Source organism: Pseudopipra pipra, chromosome 3 (assembly GCF_036250125.1).
Source record: "Pseudopipra pipra isolate bDixPip1 chromosome 3, bDixPip1.hap1, whole genome shotgun sequence".
NCBI lineage: Eukaryota > Metazoa > Chordata > Aves > Passeriformes > Pipridae > Pseudopipra > Pseudopipra pipra.
Window position 1 is genome coordinate 74,014,607 of NC_087551.1, and position 13,228 is coordinate 74,027,834.

Sequence of the window (13,228 nt, forward strand, 5' to 3'; positions counted from 1 at the left end):
AATTAGACATTTAGAATATGGCACTATAATTTGGAAAAAATATATGGTATGTGTAATTTTGAAAAAAAAGCAATATAGTCATATACAATCTGCAAAATATTAACAGAAACACCACTGTAACTCCCTGCCTCATGTTAACAATACTATTTGGTTACATACCTCTAAACACTTGTAGTAACAAACAAAAAGTCAAAAATTTTTTTAGCTTCCCAAACATATCCTAAAAAAAGGAACCAAACACTGGTATTCATACCGTCATAAATCCATCCAGCAAACCTGAGTCAGGTTTTGGGGGTGCTTGCAATCGCTCCATAGACCACTTTTCAATGATAGATGACACCTGGGTGTTTTCCGTGTTTAGAATTCTGAATCCAGTCATATTAACACCACTGTACCGATAGGGTTCCACATCCAGGGCAAACAGATCCTGAAAAAATTACCATTGTATATTTATGTACATATATCTTTAATACATTAAAACTCCTATTTTAATTGTTGGACCATCTCCCCAGATGAGAGCATAGAAATTTTCAGTCCAATATATGCTAGGAAGTATGTTCTGTTTATCTGGGGTCTGTGGACAAGAAACTTGGCTGACCTTATAGTGGAAGCGATCTGACTCACAGAGGAAGAACAGTCTTTCAGGAAGCGTTAAGTCCAGTTACAGAATTCTATCCACTACTAGTTATGCCAAAATACTATAGTAAGCTTAGATATTATTATTGATTGCTAAATATTTTTATTAATCACTACTTCTTGGATTTACCAGAAGTCAGACATCAAATCATAAAATAAACAGAATAAGAGTTTCCTTGCACTTTCAGTCCCTGTGAAAATTGAACATGTTAATCTTAGGAGGATAAATTGGTGGCAGGGGAAAAAGGGGGGGTGGTGAGCAGGGAAAAGGGGAAATGTACACAGCTTTAAATTTAATCAAAGGCATTTTTCACTGCCACCCATTGAACTTCAAACATGGGCATATCTTTTCCTAGGAATTTATCTTTGCAAGAATAACCTTTCCCAATTAACATGTTTTCCATACATATGTATGCATGTATGTGTGTGTACAGTTAGTCCTCCAAAACACACAGAGGCAAATATAATTCATAAAAAGAATAAGAGAAAAAAAATTGCATTTTAGCTCAAGAAACTAAACTCAATATTATCCTAATCCTTTGACAAAATCCTTAGAAACAATGTAGAAACAGTACTTGACTTTAGGAAACTCAGGTCTAAGATCAAGTTTTGAACATTGGGGGGAAAAAGATGTAATCAAGGTTATACATAAGATATTACTGCCCTATGACATAATTTTAGTTTTATTGAACATAGTAATTCTTTCCATAATTTGTACTTAGCCATTTCTCTCATTTTTAATGTGACTTTTGCTGTCAGTTTAGTATATTATAAATTTCCATAAAATGGAAATATTATAACATTTGCCTGAATCTGTTTTGTTTACTGGCTAGACCAGAAGAAGATTAAATATTATACTATAGAAAAGTCAGATTATAATTCATTATTCACTGTTAACATCACTCAGACCACGAAAATATCAATCAGTTATCAATCACTACACATTTTTAATTATAGCTAATAATTATGATATAATTTCCCATACATAATACCAAAGATATGCAGGTGTCAAAATTCATTTAAAAATAACCGAATTTGTATCCTCTTTGTAAAGAAATAACACATTTTATTGCAAAGAAAAAGTTGAACACAACTAGACCTATGTTACATTTTCCTCTTTAAAAAATTCTCAGTTTTTACTGTGCAAGAGGTCAGAACCTTGGATGTAATTATTTAATCCGAACACATTCATGTTTACACTAGAATATAATAAATATACACAACAATATTATGCATATACTACAGGTCAGTGTATTAATGAGCTACTGCATTAGACCCTGAATCAATCATGAGGAGATTACACAGAAGACTTGTAAACACTGTGACTGGAAAATTTATTTGACAGGATTTTTACCATGTCAGGTAAGAAGCAATTAATATATCAAAACAGCTAAATTGTAATGCAAGTTCCAGAGCTACATTGCAAAATCAAAATCTATTACATCTTTGTGCACAGTAAATTATCCCTTGATAGTTCCAAGTCAATATAATACTCTAATCTCCTTCAAAAATCTAATGTTCTAATAAGGAACTAAGAGTGACAGAAAATCCTGATTTTTAAATATAGCTTTAAGAATAAAAATTCAGTGCCAATGGGCAGCATACTACTCAAAGAAACAATTATCCACGATAGCAAAATAAGAATTTAAAAAATAAAAAATTCCTTGAAACATCTATAACCCATTTTTCTGGAGGAAAATCTGTTCAGTGGGGAAAATTCTATTGCATGCAATTCTAAATCTATAAGTGATAGAATAACTTACCCTTCTAAAATAAGACAGGTATTTGTACAGGGTGTGCCTTTGAACTTCACAAATTATTTTACTTTTTCTAGCTACTTCATGTTAATACTTTCCATGAACTTGGTTTCTCTGATTCTGAGGTGAACTTCCTATTCTACCACAAAGGATTCATTTTCATAGGAATTTAAACATACATGTGACTTTAAACATGGGGCATTTCAAGCATGGTTTTGCCAAGGCACATCTGTCTCATGTTTGTCTTGTATTTTAAGAAACCTAAATAACTGCAATCTAATTAGACAAAACGACCTCTCAAAACAGAGAAATGTGCACAACTGTATTTCCTAGAGTATTATTTTACCAATTTTTAAACTGTTTCTTAGTTAGGTTGTGGTGAGCAGCAAAAGCGGTCTTCACATACATGTTTGTTATGTTTGTATGAGCGTTCTCATTTTTAAATGTTCATTTAGTGCAAATGATAGATCCAAGAATTATCAAATTCCTTCTAAATTACATTTGCACTGGACACCAAAGAATATTGCATAATTCATGTGCCTAAAAAGCTCATGTGGATTGTTAAATAAAATGCTGTTAAGATTCATACCAATTATTCATGAATCATATGACAGAGAAAAACTATCTTGTAAAATGTTGGATTAAAAATAAGGAATATATGAGTAAATTTAAAAACTATCTTAATCTTCAGATACAAATAGCCAAAAGATAAAAAGGACAAAATGCATAATATAAGCAATGAATTATGAATTATATACTTAACCCTCCTTCACTGCAGTTAAAAAGTGCAGTACTACTGAGTCAGTTGGTTTTTCAGGTCTAGCAGTTTCCAAGGCACACTGTTGAACAATAATTAAGCCATCCTGATGAGTTTTCACTGAAAGTAAGAAAACTCAATAGAGAAAACATCTTGTACTCACACCCCATTCCAGAGAGACCTTTTACACATTGTTAAGTAATATAATTAGGAAAGTAACATCTTTGTTAGATGTCATCAGTATGTTTTTATAAGTCACTTACCAGTGTGGTAAAGATATAGTGATAGTATTCTGTCATCATTCCCATAGCTAAAGCCTTGGAAAAATAAACAAAAGATTAATTTTTTTGAGGTCACATAATACATTTTTATCACACTTACATGCCAAATGAAAAGTTGCAAAAGAACACTACTGGGATCAGACCATAAGATTGGAATTATACTAAAATTAGGTCAAGCAAATAATTTCCTAGAAGTTAGAGAAGATTACTGACTATTAAAGGAATTTATGAAGCAGATCTTCTGATAGAAAGAATATTGTTAGACTGTTTAGTCCAGTAAATGTGAAAGAGGCTTGTATTTTTACATACTAATGGATACATTGTTACCACAAAAAATTTGAGTTGACAATATTTTCATTCATTATTGAACTCTTCCTTTAAAATTAATAACGTCATAGGAATTTCCTTTTTCTATTTTGATGAACAATACTATGCATGTAAAAGAAGGACTCAAGCTTATGTTATACATGTACATTTTTTCAACCATAGAAGAAAATTCTCTTGAGTCAAATTTTGAACAGCCAGATACATACTACTTAAATAAAATGAAGAGCAAATATTAATAATATTATGCTATAAATTCAGATGTCTATCAAGTGCCTTCAATATTAAATAGTATTTGATCAACTGTACATTTTAAATGTTCATACTTTTCTCTTAAATGCATAAGAACAAATATTTGTAGATAAAATTTTAAAGCAATAAATTCTGTCTCATCATTCTTATTACTAAGGGTATTTTCACGTGAAAAGCTTGTATCGATAATCTGCACAAAAGCTACCTTAGATCAGTATAATTTATTCAATCATTTTAGTATCTAAAGTAATTTTTATCTAATTTTAGCACTATAAAAAAGCTACAGAAGTAAGCAATATATTCTTCCTTTCCAGTAATTATTGGAATTTTTTCCCAAGTCCCTACCAGATGCATCTCCTTAAAGACACTGAAGGTCACAATTATACAATTCTAGCAACATCAGAATTTGTATACAGAAGTATTATCAATTTTGAGGGTTTTGTGAGCCTGTTTATTTGTGGCAATGCCTGAAAACTGATAAACTCAATAGTCTATATGTTCTTTTCCAAAGAAAAAATCTAAAATTAATCCAAATATTGGCTGCAGATCAGATTTTATAACATTTTAAACAAGATTATGACAAAAACCACACCACTTTTCCAAAGAATGCCTATACTTGTGTATTTAAAATTCCACAACAGTATTAGAACTAGGATATAGTGTTCCAATAGCAATTTAAGTTCTCTTAAACAATGGAAAACCACATTCCATTGTGAAATATTACCACTTCATTAGGAATTCTGCAACTACAAACACTGTTAGCTTTTTTAGGAACATTTTTTGTTTTGTTTTTAAATAAAACCAAAGTATCTTCCTCTATATATGTAACACATTTGTGGTCACATATATTGCAACTGCTTATATATAGTCAGGTCTTTCATACTACAAAGAATCCCCACACAACATCATACACGTGTTCCTTACTCTGTTGTGTGATGATGCTGCCTCTTTTACAGGTCTTCCTTCCTTCTCATTCCTCACTTTTCTAAAGACCTCACTTCTTTTTCCTCTTCAAACATTGTCATTTCTCTGTTCTCATTACTGCAGTGTTTTCCTAACCTTTTAAATCATGTCTGTTTTCCCTGGTTGCCTGGTGATGTGGTTACCGCTGAGGTTTGCCTTAATTCAATTATGCTTGTCTGGCTGATGGGATTTTTTTTTCCTTTTCATCATGTATTTTTGGCCACTTAACAGTAGTTGCCATTTCACTGGCCTCTCAAGGTACTTTTTCTTTATTTTCAACTTGTATTCTCCTCCATCAACTTCATTGTTAATTTTTCCAATCATCCTTCCAGAAAGAGACCCCAAATTCATCCCTCCATTCCCACCAAAAAACCCCAATCAATTAACATTTCAGAAATTAATATTTTTTCAACAATTACTTATAAACACTATATTTGGAATATTGTCACTAAATAATAAATACAGTTTTAGCATACCTTGTGTCAATTTTGAGAGCAAGAGCTCACATTAAGCTCCAGAACTACAAATTTTAGACTTATTTAAAATACCGCAGTATTTGAGTTGAATGGAAAACTATAAATCTACAGAATCTATATAAAGATCTAAACACTTCTAAAGAATTGTTCCTGTATCTTCCTTCTGTAATTTTTACGATGAGCAGAGTAGTTTGATAAAACAGTCTACAATTTGATTTAAAGAAGCTGAGTGCTTACTCTTGGGTCCTAGGACATGATTAAAGATACAATGCTTGTAATTTTGTTCCCATTTCCCTTCGAGTCATATGTTTTTCACAATGTAGTATACTGTGAAACAGAAGTTTCCTTTCACCTAAAAACTGCTAGGTACAGTGTAAGTAATGGATCTTGATGGAGTTATTGTTAATATTAATTGCAAATTAATATTACCATCAACATATTTTCCATCTGTATTTTTTAGGTTTTAAAATAATCAAATGTACATTTAATGGTTTGAGCTAAACAGTTAGAATAACTAGGTTAGCCCATGCTTGGCAAAGAGCAAAAACCCCAGCAGAGCTTTAAAATTACTAGGAATTAATAAAAGTTTTTCAATTAATGAACAATAAAAGAAAGAAATTGTAGAATAAGTATATGCTTGCTTGCACTTTTAATTGTACCTGCAATAATATCCATAAGTACCTTTAATGAGACTCACATTTCCAACTCTTAAATACATTTTGTTTTCAATTTAAACCATAAAGTTTGCTAGCAAACATAATCTAAATGTGAATTAAAGTCACTAAAAGCTAGAAATGTAGAATCCTGTTTTAGTTTAGGTATTCTTCCCATCCTCCTTATTGCAAGTCATAGTTCAGTTAAAAAACTGTGTGGAAGATGGTCTCTGAGCACAAGAAATTCCCTATATTTGGTGATAGGTCATTAAAATAAAGATACACAAAGTCTTGCCTTTTATGCATACTTCAGGGTTACAGTAACCTCTTCTATGAGACAAATCCTTTGTATACTGCTACATTGCCAGCTTCTCTAGGAAAACCTCACTGGAATCTGCTTCTGTGATATAAAGCCAGTTAAGTATTTGGAATTCTGCTGTATTTCACCTACTCATCTTATTCATATTTATATTTATTGCTGTCCTCTCAGTGGAAGACACTAGTGCAACCTGTTGGTAAGATACAATTCAGATATCTGATTAAGAATAGGCATCTTGGAGACTTCAAATAAAAATAAATAAATAAATAAATAAAGTTTTGTTATATAAAATAACAATAAGCAAGCATTTAAAACCCTGCTTAAAACATCAATTTTCCAAAGTACAAGTTCTTCATAGTTGAAAGACTGATATACCTTTCTCTCTGAACATGAACTGATTCACCTGTTTCTTTATAAAAGCATAATTAAAGAACCTAGCATTTGCATCATCAGTAAAATTACCTCTGAAATCCTTGGCTGATTTTCAGTTAGGCCTCAGTAAAACTCACATAAAATTCCCCTGCTTCTTAAATACCATTAGGTCTGGATAATACTTTTATTTATTAGGGATGAAAAAGATTAAGCCCTCTAAAGCAAAATGAGGATTACCTGTTTCAAGATGCCCGCTGCCATTTCATGGCTGCAGTCAAAGATTACATGGAATTCTTTGCCTCTTTTCATCTCCTTTAGCAAAGGCTTTGCATCTTTTGTGTCAGCTGGTAACTGACGGATTTTTAGTCTTAGGTTGTATCGTGATGGAGCCTTGATGAGCTCTTGTAATCGAATAAGACCTTAAAGAAAACAGGAGTCAAGAGAAAATTATCAAAACAAGAACCTGAACTTCGAGCAGCAGAACATATTATAAGCATTCAAAGTTTCCTGAATTTTTCTCTCTTGTCAGTATGTTGCAACAGATATGTAAAAATGTTATTAAAAATAAAAATACCTGCACTCCCAACACTTTATCACAAGTCTCTTTTTCTTAAGTATTAACAGACAGTATGCAAACTCAGTTAGGATTACTGTAAGACAGATAAATCTTCCTCTAGCGTTATCACGCAACTATGACATTCCTCTTCAAAGAAAGTATGTAATTACTCTAATTCAATTAAAGCAATATTCCAGAGTAACAGTTTGTAATCAGACTAGCCAGTCTGCCAGCTCCCAACTAATCCATCAGGTTTCCATACAAAGTTGTGAATCATTCCAGCTCTGTAGAACATTCTCACATAATGCTGTTCTCATATTTCTATACTGAACCACTTTTCAAGAACATCAAGAGTCAAAAGCAGCTTTATTCTACTGCACAGGTTTTGGAATCAAAACCACTCCAGAACAAAACTTACTGGTTTTAGAAGCGACTTTGAAATTAATTCAATTGTATAAGACACTAGAGTGATTCATAATGTTCAAATTTTCTGTACGAATACTGAGTATTTTTAATATATCAAGGGTTAAAAGGAAATCTGATTGTTCTTTCTTGGCTGCAAACTGTTGTTTCAAAGCGTTGTTTACTTAAGAGGACAAAGTCCCTAATATGTATGTTTTATTCATATTTTCAGGTGTTACACCAATCACCTTTGCTACACCAATCACCCTTGTTACACCTTTGGAGACAGGATGGACAGTAAAGTTGTTAAGGAACTTTAAGGTGGGGTAGAAAGAAAGGGAAAAGGGATGCTGCTTTTCTCTGAAGGAAGTTACAAAATTACAAAATTTTACTAAATAAATGTAGGAAACTACACATTGACAGGTCCTTTGATCTATCACCATTTCTTGCAACAATAAAACACAGTTTTGGTCTTTTATCATAGGTCCAAGATTTGTTACACAATGGAAAGAAGTGTTTTGTGGTCTACAGGAGCTTTTGAAGTAAATGTCTTTCAATACCCTTATGAATTAAACATCTACTTCATGGCTGACAAAAAAAACCTGCAGCAGTTGAAAACCAAGAATTCCAAAAGTTCCAACTTTTGTTCTGTTCCAGAGCATTACCCAAGAAGATGAGCTCCTCGAGATCCAAACTGGACTGTTCAAGAATTATAAAAAAAAAGTTGTAATCTTCATAAATCTTGTCAATATTGGGCTACATCAGAGAAAGAAAAAATCCCACCAAAATTTGAAATAAAGGATTTACAGATGTAGAAACTAATACGAGAGCAATTAAAAACTATCAAGGAGAGTACTATGATAAGCATAGTGTCTGCCTGCTAGGTTACCTACATATCTGAGAGTGATGCAATGACCAATAAACACAGGATCACATTGTGAAGGCAGTACAAAAGGTAGGAAAATAACAGAGAAACCAGAGTGTGAAAACATGCGGAAGAAAGCCTTTGAATGCACAGCTCTTTAGTTCACTGACTGGACTACAGTGTTGGGGCAGCACAGATGTGAATGCAAGCAAATGGAGAAGTATTTATGCCTTCAATAACTATCAGGACATACATAGTAACTCGTGAGATTTCTGAAAACATATTTTATGATAAATTAGATCTGAGACATGAACAAATTCCAGGTGTTTCAAAGTTAATTTTTTTTCCCGTCCTCATCAATGTGAAATAAAAAGCAACCTTAAACTTTTCACGTGTAGTATCGTTGTTTGTAGCTTCTACCTGTAGCAGAATATTTAATTTTAGTAATAGTTACAGTTACATATACTTTCATTTTTTAAGATTTTAACATATATATTTTATCACATTTCTAGCCACCAGCATTTATAAAGTACAGATGGATTATGGCAGGTCACAAAACACATTCCAGTCTACTAAATGAGTCACTTCAGTAGTACACCTGGTCACCCACTATAAGGAATAAATCCTTTACTACAGTTTCCAGCTTGCTAAGTTCTGAACAGAATGATTTTGGAAAACAAAAACACTCCCCTCACTTGCAAGGGAGTGAGGACATGCCGCTCTGTGGAGGGTGCATGGTGTGGGGTGCTATCTTGAAGGTGTGTCACAGGTGGCAAGTGCCACTGCCACAGTCACCCTATAACTCCTTGCTGCAGAGAAACACCTTGCAGAACGAAATAAGTCAGAGCTGATCACACCTTTCTCTCACACTTGTATTTCTTTGGTTAATTACTGAGAAGTGGCATTTCTTAATTCAGGCATCAGTGGGAACTGCGGGCAAGTAAATGCCTTCCAGTACTGGATCACACTTCACAAGCCGGCTCTTTCAAATGCAAATCAAAGGTTGGAAGTTTCCTTCCATGTGGTATTTATCATTTGGGATGCAGTGTTTATGTTTTATAACATATGCAAAGAATAGTTTAGTTTTACTAGAAAATAAACCCCATCACATTAATCTCCTGAAGAAAAATAACATAATTCATTGGGGGGGGGGGGGGGTAGGGAGGGAGGAGGGGAGAGAACACAAAATCAAATAAAAACCAGAAAACAAACAAAATCAAAAAACCCACCATACATAAACAAAACCAAACATCATTCTCTTTATGTTTTCCTCTCCGTTATGCCTGGATGAAAGCACTGCTGGTTCCAGCCGGTGCTGAGTCCACCTAAAGAGCAGGACAAAACCTCCTGAGCACCAAAGGGAGGCAGCCCTGCCCAAAACCACTGAAGGAAGACACAAGCCACCGCTGAGAACGGAGACACCCTCTTCGAGGGAGGGAGCTCCTTTCCACAGCACAGCTCGACTGAGGGGGAGGCAGATGAGGCCATGGTGCCTCACGCCAGGGTAGGCACACCCTGAGGGGCTGTGGCCCGAAAAAGCAATTATGCAAAAGGCAACAGAAACCACTAGACCAAGCAGCCTGAGCCTATTGCTTCCTCAGTAACCTCCCAGGGCAAATGTGAATGGACTGCGTGTAATGTGTAGTGAAAATACAAGATATTTCCTGTCTTCCTAAGGAGGAAAATATTTATGTGACTGCATCCTTCTTTCTCACTGACTAAATCAGTGATTGGAAGCTTGTGTTTACAAGCAAAACCCCCTGATTCTAGGTTGTTCTGTCCACAGTGTTTTCCAACCGTTTTGAGCAGTTTAATTTTCTGCCCTTCTTTTCTACACTAAATATTGAACAGTGGGTCATTGTTTGAAACCAAATTAAAAATTTAGCATTGAAAAGTTATGACGTAAAAGAATAAGGTCCTACATGTAAACTGCAGCACCTGGGTCCGTTTGAGGACAGTAACTGCTTTCCAACTCCTGGTTGTCACTGATCTTCTCTTCCCCTGAACACCCTGGTTTATACAGGGGTAGGTGCAATGGCCAAAAAAAGTTCCAAGGGATCAAAACATTGCACAGTTGAGAAGTAATCAAGCAATCCACACGTGATATGAATAAATTTTGCCACTATCCTTATAGTAACAATCTGTGTTTGGAGTTTGATTTCTCATGGCTATAAGACATCATATGTTGAAAGCTTTTTACAGTAAAACTAGTGCCTTGCAGTAACAAAAAAATTTTCTCTCTTTATCATACAGTCCTCATCAGATGAAGTCAGACAAATTCATTGTTTCTTTTCATTTTTAGATGTTCCAAAATTTGTTCTGTCCATATTTTTACTTTCTCTTAATACTGTTATGGCTCATTGGATGATTGAAATTCCTAAGACTCAAGGAAGACTGCTTCTTCCTACTGCATCCAGTTTATTTGTGGGACTCCATTTCTATCCTATACATATTGTTAAGGGTCAGAGTAGTTTTAGGCCAAACATATATTATCATACATTAACTAAGTTTTTTGAGGCACTGTTAGTCCCAAAGTAAGTTTCATTGCTGTTTGTCATCTAACATTAGAGTAAATGGAAAAGCTGATTATAGAGGATCAAAGCAACAAGCTCCCATGTACTGAGAAATAAAAGTTTCTAAATCAGCAAGGGACAGCTTCAAAAGGACATGTATATACCTCATCAGAAAAAAAGGTACCAGAACCTCCAATGAAGGGAGGAACGTAAGTCAAGAACTACAAGGACAAAGAAGCTAAGGATAAAACAAATCCTGTCTTCACCATGATTTTGAACAGATACTTGTCTATAATATTTTTTAAATAACTGATTCTATATGATGAATATATAATGAATATATAAATGAATTGCAGCCCTCGGATGAAAAGCTGACCTCTTATTTTATTAGGATTTACAGGATCCCACTCTAATGTAAAAAAAAAAAATCAAAAGAAAACCAAAGAAAAAAAACAAAAACCCAAACACAACACAACCATTTGTGTGCAAAAGCTCCTAAAAAAATCTATTTTACAACAGTATAGGAATAGATGCATTTTGGGAATGTACTTCCTGTAGTTTCTTTCACCAGAGACACCTTTTTCCTGTCCCTTTAAACTCTCAATTCCTTCTTTTAGCAGCCACTGTGATAGAGCCTTACCTCTGAATGGCTGGGAAGAACGTGGTGTGAGTAACTCTTTCAGAAGCTGCCATCAATTCATCTTTAAGGAGAATCCTGAAGGAGCAGTTTGTGAGCTATCCAGCTGGCATCTTCCTCCAAAGAGATCAATCACATTATCTCCTCGACATGTTCAACTTCAACCAGTCCAGGAAGCAAGAGCCTCAAGTTTGTTTTAAAACCTGTGTCTCCAGCTCAGCAGTCTTGCAGGCCATTGCTATGCCACCTGGCCTGCTCATCAAACTATTTATCATTTCCATTAATGCTGCCTTTGTGCTGCACAGGAAGAATGCAAGCAAATGCACTTTGCAATAGGCTGAACACATGAACCTTTTTCTGTACGAAAACACTAATGCTCTTTTAAGGCTACTCTTATCTTCAAAACATAAAAATTTCAAAAATATTAATGTACCACTTTGTAGAGCTATCAGAACAGTTTCTCTATTTTTAGGAAGTTGTTTCCTCTCACACCTCTGTATAGTCTTCTCCTTCCCTGACAGAAAAACTTTGCCAAGTTTTTCTGGTTATGTCTCAGAAAAATCTCATTGTGTATTGGGCTTTGAAAGGGGTATGGGTAGAAGGGAAGAGAATGCCACTTTATTGGGCATTGATAGAATGCTTCACATCAACTGGGACAGTTCATTGCTATAAAATGTTTCTCAGATATTGAACATCCTGAACAGATTACTTATGAAATCTAAAGATTAGTTTTAGCAACCTCAACTAAGAAAATCCACCTCTAGTGAAGGGATTAAAAAGAAACTGCACTTGATAGCAGGGGTTCTTGAACAGTGGGCTGTTCTGTGTTCTTTGTGTTGTTATATCCAATATAGCAACACCATTAAGAAATACATCGAGAAAATAGAGGTGAAGAGGAAAGACAGCTTGAAGGACTTTTCATATTTATTTATATTAGGCTTTTTTACTACAGTAATATAATTTTGCTCAATTACGGCAGTGTACAGCATCCTTAATGTGTTTGTCAGCTATATTTAAACCCATTTAAATACCGTAGCAATGGTATAAAGTGTCTTTAATGGAAAAAGATTTGAAATATGTAATGCAGAAAAAAACGGTCTTCATACTGTAAACATATTTAATGCAGCTTCTTATTAGTAGCTTTAGAGCCCAACATTTTAGCAGGATCTTTCAGTCTCATAGTTAAAACATTAGAGAGCAATCAGAATACTATGTGTGTATACACGTATATATTTTACAAATATTAATGCATTAGAATTTGATGTCATTTGAAACCTGCAATATTTAAAATGGACTATGATTAGTTGTGGTGACATGAAGAAGATATCTAATATTATTTTAACTTATTTTTCTGCTAGGGAAATGATAGTACTGTATCAGTAAAGAGAAGGAAAAGTATGTGATAACTGACACTTGACATGCACTTCCACAAAATGATGCTGATATAACCAGTGGTGTACTTAAG

At 34.1% G+C, this 13,228-nt stretch overlaps 1 protein-coding gene across 7 annotated transcripts in view; it reads right to left on the reverse strand.

The window, feature by feature from the left end:
- The window catches only part of GRIK2 (glutamate ionotropic receptor kainate type subunit 2), a 365,319-nt gene that overhangs the window by 217,564 nt on the left and 134,527 nt on the right, over positions 1–13,228 (reverse strand). For all 7 annotated transcript variants that reach the window (XM_064649882.1, XM_064649881.1, XM_064649884.1 and 4 more), the window contains 3 exons: positions 7,028–7,209; positions 3,414–3,467; positions 254–427 (listed from right to left, as the gene is read on the reverse strand). In XM_064649882.1, the coding sequence (XP_064505952.1) occupies positions 254–427; positions 3,414–3,467; positions 7,028–7,209 (410 nt within the window). The remainder of the gene's footprint in view (positions 1–253; positions 428–3,413; positions 3,468–7,027; positions 7,210–13,228) is intronic.